Source organism: Camelus dromedarius, chromosome 6 (genome assembly GCF_036321535.1).
Source record: "Camelus dromedarius isolate mCamDro1 chromosome 6, mCamDro1.pat, whole genome shotgun sequence".
Taxonomy (NCBI): domain Eukaryota; kingdom Metazoa; phylum Chordata; class Mammalia; order Artiodactyla; family Camelidae; genus Camelus; species Camelus dromedarius.
In genome coordinates this window covers 24,149,580-24,167,725 of record NC_087441.1, presented here as the reverse complement: position 1 = coordinate 24,167,725, position 18,146 = coordinate 24,149,580, and the positions used below count along the sequence as shown (strand labels likewise).

Genomic DNA, 18,146 nt, shown 5'->3' with positions numbered 1-18,146 from the left:
AAAGTTGGCTGGTCAGGGAAGATTTCCTGAGGAAACAGTGTTTAAACTGCTACCTTCTGAACAATTAAGAGTTAAGAGGTAAGTCGTGGGAAGCAAAAGGACAGGATGTGGAAAGAACAGGGCATATTTAAGGGACATCTGAATGGCATTTGCACACGTATGTTCTGTAAGAGTAAATAGCATGTATCTGAGAACTAAAACTCTGAGAACAGAGTTTTTGAGTAACTTGCTCCAGGTAGAATCTGGAATGCCTGGTTGTGTAATAACGTACTAGTCCAGTGGTCCTGAAACCTGGCTAACCATCAGAGTTATTGGGGGAGCTGAAAAAACAGGAGAATTCTGTCCTTCATCTTAGTCCTACTGAGTCAGATACCTCTGAGGGGTATATTTTTTAATCACGGCAGTGGAGTCTAGTCGATCAGCCTGATTTGGAAAGCACTGTACAAATCTGTGGTGTAGCTCTGTTTGAGATGCCAAATGAATAGCTTATTTCTGCTGATGTAATAGAAGTTGCATGTTTGTTTTCATAGAAATATACTCATCTCTTTTTTAAAACCACAAAATGGTTTCAGTGCTGAGCTCTGTGAGGAAGTGGTTTCTTTAGATTGAGAACTCAGTTTTTTCCCTCAGTTTTGTCAATTACAGCTTGAGTTATTTATGGTTGTTCTCAATTAATTCTCTTACTTTGTCTTCTTGCTTACAGACAGGAACTTACTATAAAACATACTGTAATCTTTGCGTAAAATCATCTCAACTGAAAAATTCATGGTTGTGGGACCCAAAGTTGTAAAATGTTTGTTTTTAAGAATATTACAAATAGTAGAAGCTTATATGCTAGGCAATCAAGATGTAGTTTTATGCCTCATCCTGTGGCACACGTATAGCCAATTATGTCATTCAACTGTTTGTAACAGTTTATATTTTAAGATAATACCTGAGAATATAGCATTTAAGTTTTTCCAGGAATTTAGTCACCTTCAAAGTTGTATGGAATTTGCAAATCTGGAATTAAATTTATCATTAGCTAAGTTAAGACAGACCAAAAAGGGAGAAGTTTCTTGAGCTTTAGGTCTTCCTTATTAGAGTTCTCTTAAGGACATTGGTTCTGTTTAGTTCATGAAAGCTGAATTAGTACAGAATTACTATTTCTAAAGTATATGAGATGGAAGGGAAGACTATTTGAGCTCTTTACATAAAGAGGATTAATATGAAATAACCTTTCTTTTGAATCATGAAAACTAAATTATTGCTAGTACAGACTCCATGTAATTGCATAAATCATAGCCATGCCTGAATGTGTGGGGTCCTGTAGTCAAAAAATCCTCATTCTACTCTATTAAAAAAAAAGTCACATTACATCTGATAGGCATCTGGCATTTCAAATAAATTAAATTATTTGGGCCCAACATGCATCCTTTTGCTACTCATTTCACTTCACAGTTTCAGACTCAACGTTTACTCTCATTCTCCTCACCCAACTTCCTCTTAAGGCTGGACATAGTTGTAGCTAGCACTTCCTGTTCCATATTATGTACTTAAATCCACTGGTTCTGCTGCCAGTGGCAGGTCTGCAACTGATAAGAGAAGCTGGTAATGCAGGTGGGTCTGTGGCACTGTCACAGGGCCCTGATAAACGTCTGGCTGACAATGAAAGGCCAGTTGTCTGGAAAATGCAATTAAAAAAACAATATAAATATGGATGTCCTGGTGGCTAAAAGAGTTGAATGAGTCATGGTACCAGTTGGCCAGAAGGTCCCTCTCCTACCTGGAAAACAAAGTGATGCGGGTGATGAGCCCACCATGTGTAGCACAAGTGGAATTCTCAGCTCCTCCAGAGCAGTTCTCGCTTCTTTGTGCCCTTTGCATTAACTACAAGAGGGGACGACCTAAGCCATGGTCTTTTTAAAAAATGTAGCTTGAATATTCTGATGAGGAACCAAAATGTTGTCCCAGAGAAATTTGAAATAGGCATCCGTCCAGTCTTTGTTGTGGTTGCTTAACCTTTCATTGAGTATATAAGAGACATACAGGACAGGGCATAATCTTAAGTGTACAACACAATGAATGCAGCTGTGTACCAGCACCCAGGCCAAGAAACAGCATTCCCAGAGGGCCCCCCAGCATCCTTCCAGTCATTACATTACTCCACCCCCTACTCAAGGCTGACCACTGTCCTGCCTCCAAATAGCAGAGATGAATGTTACCTGTTTTTGTGTTTTCAAGTCTGGTTTCTTTTGCTCAACCTTATGTTTTGTGAGATTCACCCATATTGTTGCTAGAATAACAGTTACTTCTTAATCTCCTAGTCCACATTTATTGTAGTGTTTTGGTACTTTAAATCATTCACACACCCATAAAGTGTAATTGTTAGAAATATAATTACTAGGATGAACTCAAGCTCATTGAACTTTAAACAGTGCTGTAGTCATGGTTCTAACAGGCTTTGCAGTTTCAGACCTGATATGAAATATATGCTTTTGAGAGCTAGTATATATCATGTAGGTATTTCCTGTGTTTCAGTTGACACCTTGTGCTGAATCAAATGTTCTTCTCTGGAGCTAGACTTTTTAACTCTGAAGCTTCAGGTGAATCCCATTCACTATCTCCACAATGATCGCCTTTGCCTACAGATGGTAGAACTTGCTCAATCTCAGGTCTTTGTAGAATTTATTGAAAAGCAATCCCAGAAGGGGAAGGGGTGCTTGAATGGCCCCAGGACACATTCTCTGTCTCTAATCTGGACTTTTCTCCACTTGTTGATTTGACTCTGCAGGCCAGCTTTCTCCTTACAGCGAAACACATGACCACCAGCAGCCCCTCAATTTTATAACTTGTGAATTCTGCTATGAGAGAGAGACTGCTATCATTCTTTCAGTGATAGGTCAGAAAAATTCCAAGTACCTACTTTTGACCCGTCCAGCTGTGGTAGGGACAGAGAATGAGATACTGTGACTGGCCTTGCTTACACCTGTCCTTGGCCAGTCAGCTGTGTTGAGCCATAGATCTTTCTAGAATCACATGGTGAAAAGAAGATGTTGTTCCTAGAAGGCTATTGCTGGGCTGACCAAGCTCCAGACATCCACATCACCCTGCTTTAAACACTGAAGTTTAGGGGAGGTCATGAAAGATCATTTTATCAAAGCTGCTTAGAATTCTGAAACAAATGCTACTGACTGGTGGCTAGACTACAGTCAGAGTGATTATAATTAGGACCCCTGAAATTTTTGGAGCTCTAGTCTGTACCAATTCTGAACAGTTTCTATTGGTACTTTCAAGCTCATCACTCCCTCTCATCCTCACCATCCCTAGCCAGATTCAAGATGTTAGTTACTCTCTTTCATTAGAGTGGTTTTCAACCTTTTGTAAAGTAGGGAGGATGGTGTTTTTATATTTTATTTTAGTTTTTCAAAAAACCCCATCAAACTGCATTACCGTATCACTAAGTTGAGAATTAGGAGTAGTTGTCGGGGTGTTTTTAAATTAAGAAAATATTTAGGGGAGGGTATAGCTCAGTGGTAGAGTATGTGCTTAGCATGCATTAGGTCCTCGGTTCAATCCCTAGAACCTCCATTAAAATTTTTTTTTTAATAAATAAATAAATAAATAAACCTAATTACCCCCCCCAATTTTAAAAAGTCTTTGTATCTCACACACAAGACAAAAGCACCTATTTATGAATCTATAAAAATGTAGTAAAAGTAGTAGCAAAACACACTACAGGGATGTACACCAGAGTCCATCACTGTGGTGGCCTCTGGGCAAGGAGGATGGGGAATGGGATTGGAAATACAATAGAGGTTTCAACTTTATTTGTTGTGTTTATTACCTTTTATTACCTTTACCTCTAAAGTAACTCTGGAGCAAATGTGACAGACTGTCGTGTGTGTGTGTGTGTGTATGTGTGTGATTAAAAATTTCCCTAGTTTATAGAAAGAGCTAATATATAAATTGAAAGAATAATTCCACAAGACTCAGCCAACATTGATTATGTGGTGCTTTTCCTCCAGCAACATTAGGAAGCAGCATAGTGTAGTCGTAGTTCACTCGGGCTGGGGAACCAGGTGGCCTGCCTGGGTTCCGGTTCCAGGTCCTGATTCCATCGCTTGCTATCTTGGCAAGTTACTTTATTTCCGTATGTTTCAGTTTCCTCATTTGTAATTACCACAGGAATTACTTTTTATATTATCAAAAGTTCTACATCATTTGCTGTGATGTTTTTAAAAAGTTAATATATTTGTCCCTTGGTATCTGTCGAGGATTTTTTCCAGGATCCTCCCTGATTACCAAGATCCCTGGATACTCAAGTCTCTTATATATATTGTCATCGTATTTGCATATAACCTATGCACATCCTCCGGTACTTTAAATCATCCCTAAATTATTTATAATACCTAACACAATGTAAATGCTATGTAAATAGTTGTAAATACAACATAAATTCTGTGTAAATAGTTGCCAGCACAGCAAATTCAAGTTTTGCTTTTTGGAGCTTTCTGGAATTTTTCTTTCTCAAATATTTTCTGTTCATGGTTGGTTGAATCCACAGATTCAGAACCTATGGGTATGGAGGGCCAACTATACATATAAAATGCTTAGACCAGCATTTGGCATATAGGAAGCACTCAATAAATACGAGTTATTATTTGTTATTAATAGGGATAGGAATGATTTCTAATCATGGGTATGTTTTGTTATTTTAATCTATTTTTTAAAAAATTTATCTCATTTCAACTTTATAAGGCAGAGTTTTGTTGTTGTTGTTTTTGGGGGGTCTTGTTTGTTTTTATTGAAGAATGGTTCACATATAATATTACATAAATTACAGTTGTACAATATAGTGATTCACAATTTTTAAAGGTTATACTCCATTTATAGTTATTATAAAATCTTGGCTATATTCCTCATGTTTTATAATATATCCTCGTATTTTATTTTATACCTAGTCGTTTGTACATCTTAATCCCCTACCCCTGTTTTGCACCAACCCCACCTCCCCCCGCTCCACTGGTAACCACTAGTTTGTTCTCTGTGAGTCGATTTAAGGCAGGTGTTTTATTATAGGTAAGGAACATGAGAATCTGGGATGTTAAGTAACTTGACTAGACATGAAAAGCTACTAAATGATTGAGCTGAATTAGAACCAAGCTCTGGAACTCCAAAGCCCCCATTCTTAACCTCTGCATTTCATTACCACCAGCAATTTAATTTTTATCTTTCTTAAGCAACTTGCAAAGAAATCAGAAAAACATTGTCAAAAGTTGTTGAATTTAGTTAAATGACCTATGATTTAGAATTGGGACTCTAGGAAAATATGTGCAGATAACCAAAGGAAACTTTTAAAATTGAGCATTTTTATTTACCATATATTAGAGTATCTACCATGTGCTAGAGACCGTATTTGTGCTTTGCAGAAACTTTGTTACACTAAAGTCTTGCGCCATCCTGCATGTAGGCATTCTGTTTCTTTTTTAGGGATGAGGAATCAGTCTCAGAGACACTGTGTAACTTGTACAGAGTCACACAACTACTAAATGGAATCAAGATCATGACTACCATCACACCGCAGACTTTTTTTTTTTTCATTAAGCTGAACTAGCTTTCTTGCATGATCAGTTATTGTTTGTAATTTACTTTTGATGTAGATACACATATATTCTGGGTTTTTCATCTGATCATTTTGTCATTTCCTCATAGTTTACAAAATTGAAGGCAAACAGCATATAAAACAATCAGGGTTGACTTTGTGCAGCTATGTGATATAAATCATTTTTGTAATAATTCAAAGTATAATCCTTAAATTTCCTCAACTTTTTTTCCAAGGTGAAAAATATACATTTGGATGGCCTATTAAAATAAAATAAATGTAAAAGCTGAGATTTCAAAATACCCATTTTGACTTGGTAGACTTTGCTCACATTTAACTGTAAAACTGTTACCATTTTATTTCTTGTGGTACATGCTGGTATTGGGTGCTTAACTTTATTTTCAAGAATCAAGGATTTTCAGGGCCTTTTCCTATCCTGAAGAAAAATGCATTGGGTATGTTTTCAGTCATTGCTGGGCTTGTCTCAGTGTGAGATTCAGATTTTCCTGCTTTGAGTAGATCTAAGATCATTATCATGTTGCCTTATTTTTCTGTAGTTCATCACTTTTAGTAATTCTTATGCATTATTATAGTATAAAAACAGTGTATCTGTATATTTGATATATGGATGGAAGTCTCCTGGCAGTGAAAGTGGTATGTTTTCCCTTGACTCGTCATCATCATGGATACTGAACATCCAAGTGGCGTTATGGAAAGTGATCATCTTCCTCTTTCACCAGGCGATCAGACTCTGAGAATTTGGGACGTGAAGGCAACTGGAGTCAGAATTGTGGTTCCAGCCCATCAGGCAGAAATTTTGAGTTGTGACTGGTGCAAATATAATGAGGTACCTTGTCTGGCTCTGTCCTGAGTTGCCAAGCCCTCCCTAATGTTGAGATGTTTTAGATTTTATTTATCTTTGTTTATGTGGCCTTTGGTAGTGTTTATGGACCATTAAGTTAAATTCAATCCCTTTCATTTCTAATTGATGATTGTGAGTGACCTGCATTAGCATTAATTGGATTTAAGTGGACATAAAACAAGCAGAATAAGAAACAGAAATTCTCAAAGTTCAACAGTGCAGCCTTACTTGTTTGTTTGGGAAACTGCTTTACAATTTATGTAATTTTTTTTCTTTATTGCTCTTAACCCTGTGCATTTGTATCAGCTTTTGCTTTCATTTCTTGTTCACTTTGCTAGTGAGGCTGCTGAACTATTTGCAACTTGATTTTTAATTTGACGGTCCATTAGTTTTTAAAATTTTCTGTTTCCCTTGTAAGCCTAACCAGGCTTCATGCTTCTTTAAGATAGTAGTGTCCATTTATAACCTTTTGCAAAGCTTTAGCTAACCATATAAGCATAAGAATTAGATATAGAAATGGATTAAATATGTGTTGATATGCTGTTTAAGTACATTCGTGTACCTGGAATGGTCTGTTGACTATGACAAATAAGTATAACATATACCTTTTTTCCCCCCAATTTTAAATTAATTACCAAAAGAGAACATTGCATTGACTGAGTTCTTTAAATAAAAAGAAAATAGATTAAAAGAAAATGTAATACATAATTCAATAATAATACTTGATTTTAGTAAAATTTTCAGTGCTGATGACTATAGTTCAAAACTCACTCATCATAAATGAATTTTCCAAATGGAAAAATAAAATCGTGAACTACATGTTATACTTCTGGAAATTCTAAAAAAGGTACTGATATACACTTGAGAGTGGTTTAAAATTTAAAAAAAAAACTTTGAAGTTTTTTTTTCAAATAAGCTTACATCGAAGCCCAACACATTCAGACAGTGAATTACTGCTCTGGGTGATGTGGAATGGGGCTGAGTGTGGACCTGGCTCTTGGACTATTGAGCCAGAATCTCTGGACTCATCTCGGGTTCTAGATAGCAGAATTTGTAAAACCTGACAAGATAGGAGACTTACCATTTTTGCACATATTCTCAGATAGAATTAGATTTTATATTAAGACATGGCCAATGAGAGTTGAGAACGATGGTTGATTTAGATTTAGAAAAACATATAAAAATTTAATTTATACCCTTCATGCTTTCAAATATTCGTAAATTAGCGGTCCCTTTGCCTTTTAATGCCTAGTAAAACTTAGAGCATGCTGCAGAGAAAGGTGGGCTTCTTTGTCAGGTATAATTCTTAATATGTTAATGTACTTATTAACACTATTACAAGTAGATTGAAAAATCTACAGTACTGTTTGAGACTATGCCTTTTTCTGTTGTGTATAGTGTTCCATCATATACATAAAGCATACTGAGTTCCTTTTTTTCAAATCATACTAATTTTTGCTTCTTGGTGTATGTTTTGATTCCTTTCTCTACTGTTATATAACTTTTCAAGAGTGACTCCTGAATTCAGATTAAATAAGTACCAGAAATAGATATGGTTTCTAGTAGGAAATGGGTACAGCTTAACCACAAAGATGTCACAGTTTACTTTTCTCTGAATTGTTTTCAGAATTTGCTGGTGACGGGGGCAGTTGATTGTAGTTTGAGAGGCTGGGACTTGAGGAATGTACAGCAACCAGTATTTGAACTTCTTGGTCACACCTATGCTGTTAGGAGAGTGAAAGTAAGTTTTTATCTTTTCTTTTTATACATAGAACAAAAATATAGATATAAATACCATCAATGAAGTATATGTAAATGGTGTTCAGGGGTTGGGGTTATCGATTCTTTCTTATGCATGGTTTTGTTATCCAATTAGTGATTATGAACATTGAAAGCTAAAATTAGGTAAAATATTTGAATAATTATTGAATGAATTGGAACAATGTAGTCAGTCAGTACTTACAATTAAATAAAAATGTTTTTCTCATTCTATCATCCCCATCTACTATTACTTTAATATTCTTAAACTATAGTAATTTACTCTTAGTATTATATTCTTTATAATTTTCTATTCAGTGGAAGGAGGTCACTTTACTTTGTTGAAACTCATACAGAGAGATGGTTAATTCTCTTTTCCCCAGCATGATTGTATGTATGAATGTTTACAAAGTTTAGGGTATAGAAAATTTTCCACTTTGTAAACAGCAGAGGATGAGGTAACTTCTTTCTGCTGCTCTCCCCAATTTTGTCAGGTTCTGAAGTGACGTAAGTTAGTTTCCCAGCTTCTATTTAGGTAAATTTTGCTAAGTCACTGTGGAAAACATCTTATTAAAAGACATCTCCCAATTTCATTCTTTGTGCTTTACATTAAGGGTAAGAATGTACTTTCTAATCTTTTCATTAAGATAATTATATTATTCCTATTTTAAAAATTCTAAATTGCGGTTAATATTTTAAATTTTGCTGGTTACAATTCAACATATGAGAAACAGTGCCTGTTTTATTTTTTTAAAATGGCACCCAGGATTTAGTAGTTAAAAAAAGTATTTTCTCCATATATTTCATTGTGCTTCTGAGAATGAAATAGGGTAGGTAATGTAGTGAAAGTATTTCACAAATTATAAAGCGCATTCAAATGTAATTATATATATGTATATAACCACTCAAGCACTGGTAAGAAAAACACTGAAGAAATAAAATTGCAAAGCATAACCTATTAAAGCACGTTTATTATTTATATAAAATATTGTCTTTAAATTTGTGGTTTTTGACCTTGATATCATTAGCTATGATATACATACAAGAAAATTATTTAAAATTGTTTAACATTTGAATGTTTATTTGATATTTGTGGTAATGGCGATCATAATATGTATTCATAAAATTGGTAAATTACATAATTATATATATGTAGTATCTTAAATCTCTTGTATTTTTAGGACTCCTTTTTGGATAGCCAATATGAAATTGTATTTTATTTTTCCATAATAACAACATTTTGGGAATATTCTAAAATAAACATTGAGAGATGACTTTCTTTGAAGAATGTGAAAACAACTATTTTTCCTGTAGATGGGTATTTAAGTCTAGAAGCTTTTTGCCTTGAATTGAAGCATATAAGATTTGGAAAAGCATGATTTTAAGTGACAGTCTTGACTAAACTTTAATTTATTATAATGTTCATGAGAATGACCACATGAGATAGCACGTTATAATTACAGTTAACCCCAGAAAGTTTTTTGTTTTTGATTTTTGTAGTTTTCACCATTTCATGCTTCTGTGCTGGCCTCTTGCTCCTATGATTTTACTGTAAGGTCAGTGGTTTTTGATATATTTCAGTGTGAAATATCAAGTAGCATTTGCATCTTTGCAGCTTTTATGAAGGATAATGTGTTTGTCTTACTAATATAAAAATAATACGGGCTGGGCACATTTGAATATTTGCCCCTGGGATTAGTATTTTATTTTTCTGTTATTATGATCTGGCCACATATAGGAATAAATTCTTTACTATTTAAAGATTAGCCTGGTTACTCTATTTAAAATTCTTTTCCTGACAGTTGTTCCTAGAGTAATATCTTCCTATGCTATAGATTGAATAGCCAATATCTTTAAAATTTTGATTTTAAAAACTGTGACATTTTATTTCTTCAGGTTTAATTATAGGCTAAGGCTATAGACTGTTAAGGCTAAGATTGTTATAGATGAAAACAATCAGCATGAGTGTATGTGTGTTTGTGAATAGTATATATGTAACTGTGTATGTATGTGTGTATACATGTGTATCTATGTATGAATATATCTATCTGTATTCATATTCCCATTTCTAATCCCACACCACACAGGGTTCATTCTACTTTTTCTCCTTTTCCAAATTTATGACCTCTGATTCTTATTGTTCACAATACATTTACCTATTTGCTACCTTACAATGCTCAGAAAGTAGTTTGGAAATCACTGTATATCAGTTCATAGAGATCTTTTTCATTCTGCATAATACTCCATTATGTGGCTATGCTATACTTTATTTAGCTACTCTCCCATATATGGGCATTTAGCTTGTTTCATATATTTTATAAATGAATAAATGACTTTGTATATATGTATGTTCACATCACTAGAGAATTAATTTCAGAGTCTACTCCTGGAAGTGGGATTGCTGGATTAAAAGGTAAATACACACACACACACACACACATATATGTACATAAACATATACACACACATACACACACAAACCATATAAACATATATATATATATATGATTCTGTTAGATATTACCAAATTCCCATCCATAAGAAATATACTCGTTCCCATCCCACGTGTCAACATTTGAAAGCACCTGTTTCTCTATTATCTAAAGATTATTGATTCTTTAGGAGTTTCCAAGTTCATGATCATATCATCTGCAAATAAAGGTGGTTTTACATCTTCAGTTCCAGTTCTGATGCCCAAACATGAGGATGTGTGTATCTTTTTGAGTTAATGTTTTTATTTTCTTCAGCTGAATACCCAGAAGTGGAATTGATGGATCATATGGTATTCTATTTTTAAATTTTTGAGGAACCTCTATACTATTTTCCATAGTGGCTACATGACTTTACATTCCCACCAACAAGGATTCCCTTTTCTCCGCATTCTTGCTAACACTTAATTATTTCTTGCCTTTTGTGATAGCCATCCTAACAGTTTTGAGGTGATATTGTAGTTTTGATTTGCATTTTTCCAGATAAATGATGTTGAGCACCTTTTCATGTACCTATTGGCCATCTGTATGTCTTCTTTGGGAAAATGTCTATTCAGATCTTCTGCCCATTTTAAAAATGGGATAATTTGTTTTCTCACTGTTGAGTTGTGTAAATTCTTTATATATTTTGGATATCAGTCCCTCATTAGAGATATATTTTGTGAATATTTTTTCCCATTCAGTAGGTTGCCTTTTCATTTTGTTGCTGGCTTCCTTTACTGTACAGAAACTTTTCAGTTTGATGTAGTCCTACTTGTTTCTTTTTGCTGTTTTTGCTTCGCTTTTGGTGTCAGGTCTAAAAAATCATCACCAGGACTTATGTCAAGGAGCTTACTGCCTGTATGTTCTTCTAGAAGTTTTATGGTTTCAGGTCTTACATTCAAGTCTTTAATCCATTTTGAGTAAATTTTTTTGTATGTTGTAAAATAATGGTCCAGTTTCATTCTTCTCTATGTGCCTGTCCATTTTTCTAATGCTATTTATTAAAAAGGCTGTCTTTTCCTCGTTGTTTATTCTTGGCTCCTTTGTTGTAAATTAATTTATCATATAAGTGTGGGTTTATTTCTGAGCTCTCTGTTCTGTTCCATTGATCGCTGTGTGGTTTTATGCCAATACCATACAGTTTCAATTACCATAGCTTTGTAATGTGTTGAAGTCAGGAAGCATGAAGCCTCCATCTTTGTTCTTCTTTCTCAAATTACTTTGGCTATTCAGGGTCTTTTGTGGTTCCATACAGATTTTAGGATTGTTTGTTCTATTTCTGTAAAAAATGCCGTTGGAAGACCAATCATTCCCAACAGTAAAAAGCTAGAAGCTTTTCTTCTAAAATCAGGAACAAGACAGAGATGCCCATTCTTACCGCTTTTATTCAACATAATATAGGAAGTTCTACCCGGAACAATTAGACAAGAAAAAGAAATAAAAGGCACCCAAATTTGAAAAGGAGAAGTAAAGTTGTCCCTATTTGCAAATGACATGATATTACATCTAGAAAACCCTAAAGACTTCATAAAAAACTGCTAGAACTAATAAACAAATTCAGTAAAAGTTGCAGGATACAAAACCAATACACAAAAATTAGTTGCATTTCTATATACTAATAGCGAGCTATCAGAAAGAGAAATTAAGAAAACCATCCCATTTATAATTGCATCGAAAAGAATAAAATACCTAGGAATAAATTTAATATAGCAAGTGAAATACATATATGTTGAAAACTGCTGAAATTAATGAAAGAAATTAAAGAAGACACAAATAAATGGAAAAATATTCCATGCTCATGGATTGGAAGAATTAATACTGGTTTTTTTTAATTGTTTCAAATTTATTGATGAAAAACATTATGATCAAATAAATAATTTCTAATACTTTTTTTAGTAGTAGAAATCTTTCATTAAAGGAAATCTTTAATAGATGGTTAAAATGTAAAATATGTGGCAAGAGGAGTTACTGCTTTTGGTTGAAGAGTTGTTGAGAGTCTTGGACATCCCGCATTGATTCATTTCTTTTAATTAAGAAATTTCTTATCTTTTAGCCTTTGAACTATAGTAACTTAACATCATAGTAACTTAACCCCAAGGCTACAAATTTCTCAATTTGAAAGACAGTAATTTTTTCCTCCACAGGTCACAAAAGCAACATTTAACAAGACTTTTATTTCCCTCTCATCTAATAAGAAGAAAATTAAACCATAAAGTTCCTACATTTTCCCTACTTGCATCTATTTTTGTTTTTGTTTATTTATTTATTCTATGCTGGAATTTATTCTATGCTTTTGACCTATTTGTCTATCTCTATGTTAATATCATACTGTGTATGTTAATAACTAGCTTTATAATAAATCTTGAAGTCATGTAGTATATAGTCTTTCAACTTTGTTCTTCCACATTTGTTCTTTTGGGTATTTTAAGTCCTTTATGATTCTGTACCAATTTTAGAATCAGTGTCTCAATTTCTAAAAAAAAAAAATCTTCAAAACAAATAACAACAATAAAAAACAAACTAAATACTCTGCTGAGATTTTGATTGTGATTGCACTGACACTACAGATTAATGTGTTGTGTTTTTTCATTTCCATTAAAATTAAAAGACTTTAATTTCTCATTAGATTTCTTCTTTGGCCCATGTGTTATTTAGAAGTCTGTTCTTTAGTTTCCAAATGTGTGGGGATTTTCCTGATATATTTCTATTACTTTTTTCTAATTTCCATTATGTTCAGATAATATTCATCTTCCGACTTGAATACATTTTAAGTTTTGTGATGTTTTATGGACTGGAATACATTTCCATGTGGACTTGAAGTTAGTGCATATTCTGCTGCTGTTGGGTGAAGTGTTCTATAAACATAAATTACGTGAATTTGTTTCTTAATATTGTTTAAGTCTCCCATATTCTTACTGATTTTCTGCTTGTCCTATCAATTGTTGAGATAGGTTTTTGAAATATATGATTTATTGGTGGATTTGTCTATTTCTTCTTGCAGTTCTATCAGTTTTTTTAACATTTTTTATTGAGTTATAGTCATTTTACAATGTTGTGTCAAATTCCAGTGTAGAGCACAATTTTTCAGTTATACATGAACATACATATAATCATTGTCACATTTTTTTTCGCTGTGAGTTACCATAAGATCTTGTATATATTTCCCTGTGCTATACAGTATAATCTTGTTTATCTGTTCTACATTTTGAAATCCCAGTCTGTCCTTTCCCACCCCCTGCCCCCATGGCAACCACACATTAGTATTCTATGTCTATAAGTCTTTCTGTTTTGTATTTATGTTTGTTTTTTTTTTTTTGATTCCACATATGAGCAATCTCATATGGTATTTTTCTTTCTCTTTCTGGCTTACTTCACTTAGAATGACATTCTCCAGGAACATCCATGTTGCTGCAAATGGCGTTATGTTGTCGGTTTTTATGGCTGAGTAGTATTCCATTGTATAAATATACCACATCTTCTTTATCCAGTCATCTGTTGATGGACATTTAGGCTGCTACTATGTCTTGGCTATTGTGAATAGTGCTGCTGTGAACATTGGGGTGTAGGTGTCGTTTTGAAGTAGGGTTCCTTCCCTTCTGGATATATGCCCAGGAGTGGGATGACTGGGTCATATAGTAAGTCTATTCCTAGTCTTTTGAGTAATCTCCATACTGTTTTCCACAGTGGCTGCACCAAACTGCATTCCCACCAGCAGTGTAGGAGGGTTCCCTTTTCTCCACAGCCTCTCCAGCATTTGTCATTTGTGGACTTTGGAATGATGGCCATTCTGACTGGTGTGAGGTGATACCTCATTGTAGTTGTGATTTTCATTTCTCTGATAATTAGTGATACTGAGCATTTTTTCATGTGCCTATTGATCATTTGTATTTCTTCCTTGGAGAATTGCTTGTTTAGGTCTTCTGCCTATTTTTGGATTGGGTTGTTTGTTTCTTTCTTGTTAAGTCGTATGAGTTGCTTATATATTCTGGAGATCAAGCCTTTGTTGGTTTCATTTGCAAAAATTTTCTCCCATTCCGTAGGTTATCGTTTTAGTTTACTTATGATTTCCTTTGCTGTGCAGAAGCTTGTAAGTTTCATTAGGTCCCATTTGTTTATTCTTGCTTTTATTTCTATTGCTTGGGTAGACTGCCTAGAAGAACATTTTTGAGATGTATGTTAGATAATGTTATGTCTATGTTTTCTTCTAGGAGGTTTATTGTATCTTGTCTTATGTTTAAGTCTTTGATCCATTTTGAGTTTATTTTTGTGTATGGTGTAAGGGAGTGTTTTAGCTTCACTGCTTTACATGCTGCTGTCCAGTTTTCCCAACACCATTTGCTGAAGAGACTGTCTTTATTCCATTGTATATTCTTGCCTCCTTTGTGAAAGATGAGTTGACCAAAAGTTTGTGGGTTCTTTTCTGGGCTCTCTATTCTGTTCCATTGGTCTATATGTCTGTTTTTTACCAATACCATGCTGTTTTGATTACTATAGCTCTGTAGTATTGTCTGAAGTCTGGGAGAGTTAATCCTCCAGCTTTTTTCTTTTTCTTCAGTAATGTTTTGGCAATTCTAGGTCTTTTGTGGTTCCATGTAAATTTTATTATGATTTGTTCCAGTTCTGTGAAATATATCCTGAGTAATTTGATAGGGATTGCATTAAATCTGTAGATTGCCTTGGGCAGTGTGACCATTTTAACAATATTGATTCTTCCAATCCAGGAGCATGGGATATCTTTCCATTTTTTTAAGTTCTTAATTTCTTTCATCAGTGTTTCATAGTTTCCCATGTATAAGTCTTTCACCCCCTTGGTTAAATTTATTCCTAGGTATTTTATTACTTTGGGTGCTATTTTAAAGGAGATTGTTTCTTTACTTTCTTTTTCTGTTGATTCATTATTAATGTAAAGAAATGAACTGATTTTTGAACATTAATCTTGTAACTTGCTACCTTGCTGAATTCTTCAATTATTTCTAGTAGTTTTTGTGTGGACCTTTTAGGGTTTTCTATATATAGTATCATGTCATCTGCATATAGTGACAGTTTTACCTCTTCTTTTCCAATCTGGATCCCTTTTATTTCTCTCTCCTGCCTGATTGCTGTGGCTAGGACTTCCAAGACTATGTTGAATAGGAGTGGTGATAGTGGGCATCCTTGTCTTGTCCCAGATTTTAGTGGGAAGCTTTTGAGTTTTTCACCGTTGAGTACTATGCTGGCTGTAGGTTTGTCATATATAGCTTTTATTATGTTTAGATATGTTCCCTCTATACCCACTTTGGTGAGAGTTTTTATCATAAATGGATGTTGAATTTTATCACAAGCTTTTTCTGCATCTATTGAGATAATCATGTGGGTTTTGTCCTTTCTGTTGTTGAGTGATGTATTACATTGATTGATTTGCGTATGTTGAACCACCCTTGTGTCCTTGGTATGAACCCCACTTGATCATGATGTATAATCTTTTTTATGTGCTATTGGATTCTATTTGCTAATATTTTGGTAAGGATTTTGGCATCTATGTGCATCAGTGATATTGGTCTGTAATTCTCTTTTTTGATGGTGTCTTTGCCTGGTATTGGTATCAGGGTGATGGTGGCTTCATAGAATGAGTTTGGGAGTATTCCCCCTTTTTGAATCTTCTGAAAGAGTTTGAGAAGAAGTGGTATGAGTTCTTCTTTGTATGTTTGGTAGAATTTCCCAGTGAAGCCATCTGGTCCTGGACTTTTATTTGTAGGGATGTTTTTTTTGCTAATTTGATTTCATTTCTAGTGATCGGTTTGTTCAAGTGGTCAGTTTCTTCTTGATTCAGTCTTGGTGGACTGTATGTTTCCAGAAACTTGTCCATCTCCTCTAGGTTATCCATTTTGGTTCCATACAGTTTTTCATAATATGGAAGAATTAATATTGTTAAATGGCCCCAAAGCAATATAGATTCACTGCTATCCTTATTAGTAGTCTCTTTAAAAAAAAATTAGCCATTTATTATCTGATTTGTGAGTTTTTAATGGCATTTATTTTAACTCCTACTTAATTGCATATACAATAACCAATGAGCTTATTCTGCTTTCCTTTTTTTACCCTCCCTTTTGTGTCAGATATTGAATTGTTTTATTTATATTTTGCTAGAACATACAACATATAACATATAATACATATCATATATTACTCTTCCACTCTTGTTTCCAATTTTGTTTTAGTCTTGTATACATAACTAAATGTATTAAATGCTCATCATCAATCTTTATGCTAAACTTTCCTTATCATGTTTTAGTTTGATGAAGTTTATCTTCTAGTAAATTCCTCAAGAAGGGCTCATGGGTACAGGCTTCTCAGGAACTCTTGCATATTTAAAATTATTTCTCTATAGCCTTGATGCTTAAAGGATAGCTTTATTGAATATAAATTCCTTGATTTACATTTCTTTCTTACAGGGACTCCAATTAAACATAAACTGAATCTCTCTTAGTTGTCTTCTGTATCAAACACTTTCTGATACTTTTTACTTTATCTCATTTTCATTGCTTTGGTTATGTTTCTTCTGTCTTTAATGCCCTTATATTTTTGTGTAAATTTATTCTTAGGTACCATGCAATTTTGTCTTCATTTCTGATATCACTTTGCCTTTTTCTGCTATTTCTTTCATGTGTCCAATTAGCTCATCTTACTTTTTTTCTGTTTTTTTTGTCCACTTCTTTTCTTTGTTTTTTAAAAAATATACTTTATTTCATTTTATTTGGGGGATGTGGGAAGGTCTATTTATTTATTTATTTAATTTTTAGGGGCGATCCTGGGGATTGAACCCTGGACCTTGTGCATACTAAGCATGTGCTCTGCCACTTGAGCTATATCCTTCCCCTCCAACTTCTTTTCTTTGTTTTTGAATTCTTGATTGTAAGGGGAAAACTTTACTTCTGACACCAGATGTGTGTGGGGTTTCTGCACACCAAAAAATTCTCCAGTTCTCAGCAGACACCAACTGTGAGTCCTACAAAGTTAACTCAATTCTGACACTATCTACCTGGAGATAACATCATATCCCACAGGTTAAGAGCTCAGTTCCATGAGACTGTCTGCACTTCAGATGCCAATTATAAGCCTAGATTGTCACTTGTACTTGTGACTAACTAGCTGTAAATTGGGGTTCCCTTGAGCCATTCCTCAGGTTTGTTAATTTGCTGGAATAGCTCACAAAGCTCAAGGAAACATTTACTTATATTTACCAATTTATTATAAAAGATATTATGAAGGATAAAGATGAATAGCCAGATGAAGTGGTAGAGGGTGAGGTTGGGAAGGGTCGTGAGCTTCTGTCCCCATGGACCCGGGGTGCACCACCCTCCCAGTACGCGGATGTGTTCACCAACCTCACAGCTCATCAAATCTGGTTGTTTAAGAGTTCTAATGAGCTTAATTTCCAGCCCTTCTTCTTCCCTGGGTGTTCAGTAGGTGGGGCTGAAAATTACAACCCTCT

The 18,146-nt window shown here is 34.2% G+C and overlaps 1 protein-coding gene across 1 annotated transcript in view; it reads left to right on the top strand.

Annotated features, from left to right (window-relative positions):
• PEX7 (peroxisomal biogenesis factor 7) overlaps positions 1–18,146 on the top strand; it is a 74,000-nt gene that overhangs the window by 22,247 nt on the left and 33,607 nt on the right. Inside the window, exons 6-8 of the mRNA XM_031456411.2 lie at positions 6,325–6,431; positions 8,074–8,187; positions 9,705–9,760. Coding sequence (XP_031312271.2) covers positions 6,325–6,431; positions 8,074–8,187; positions 9,705–9,760 — 277 coding nt within the window. The remainder of the gene's footprint in view (positions 1–6,324; positions 6,432–8,073; positions 8,188–9,704; positions 9,761–18,146) is intronic.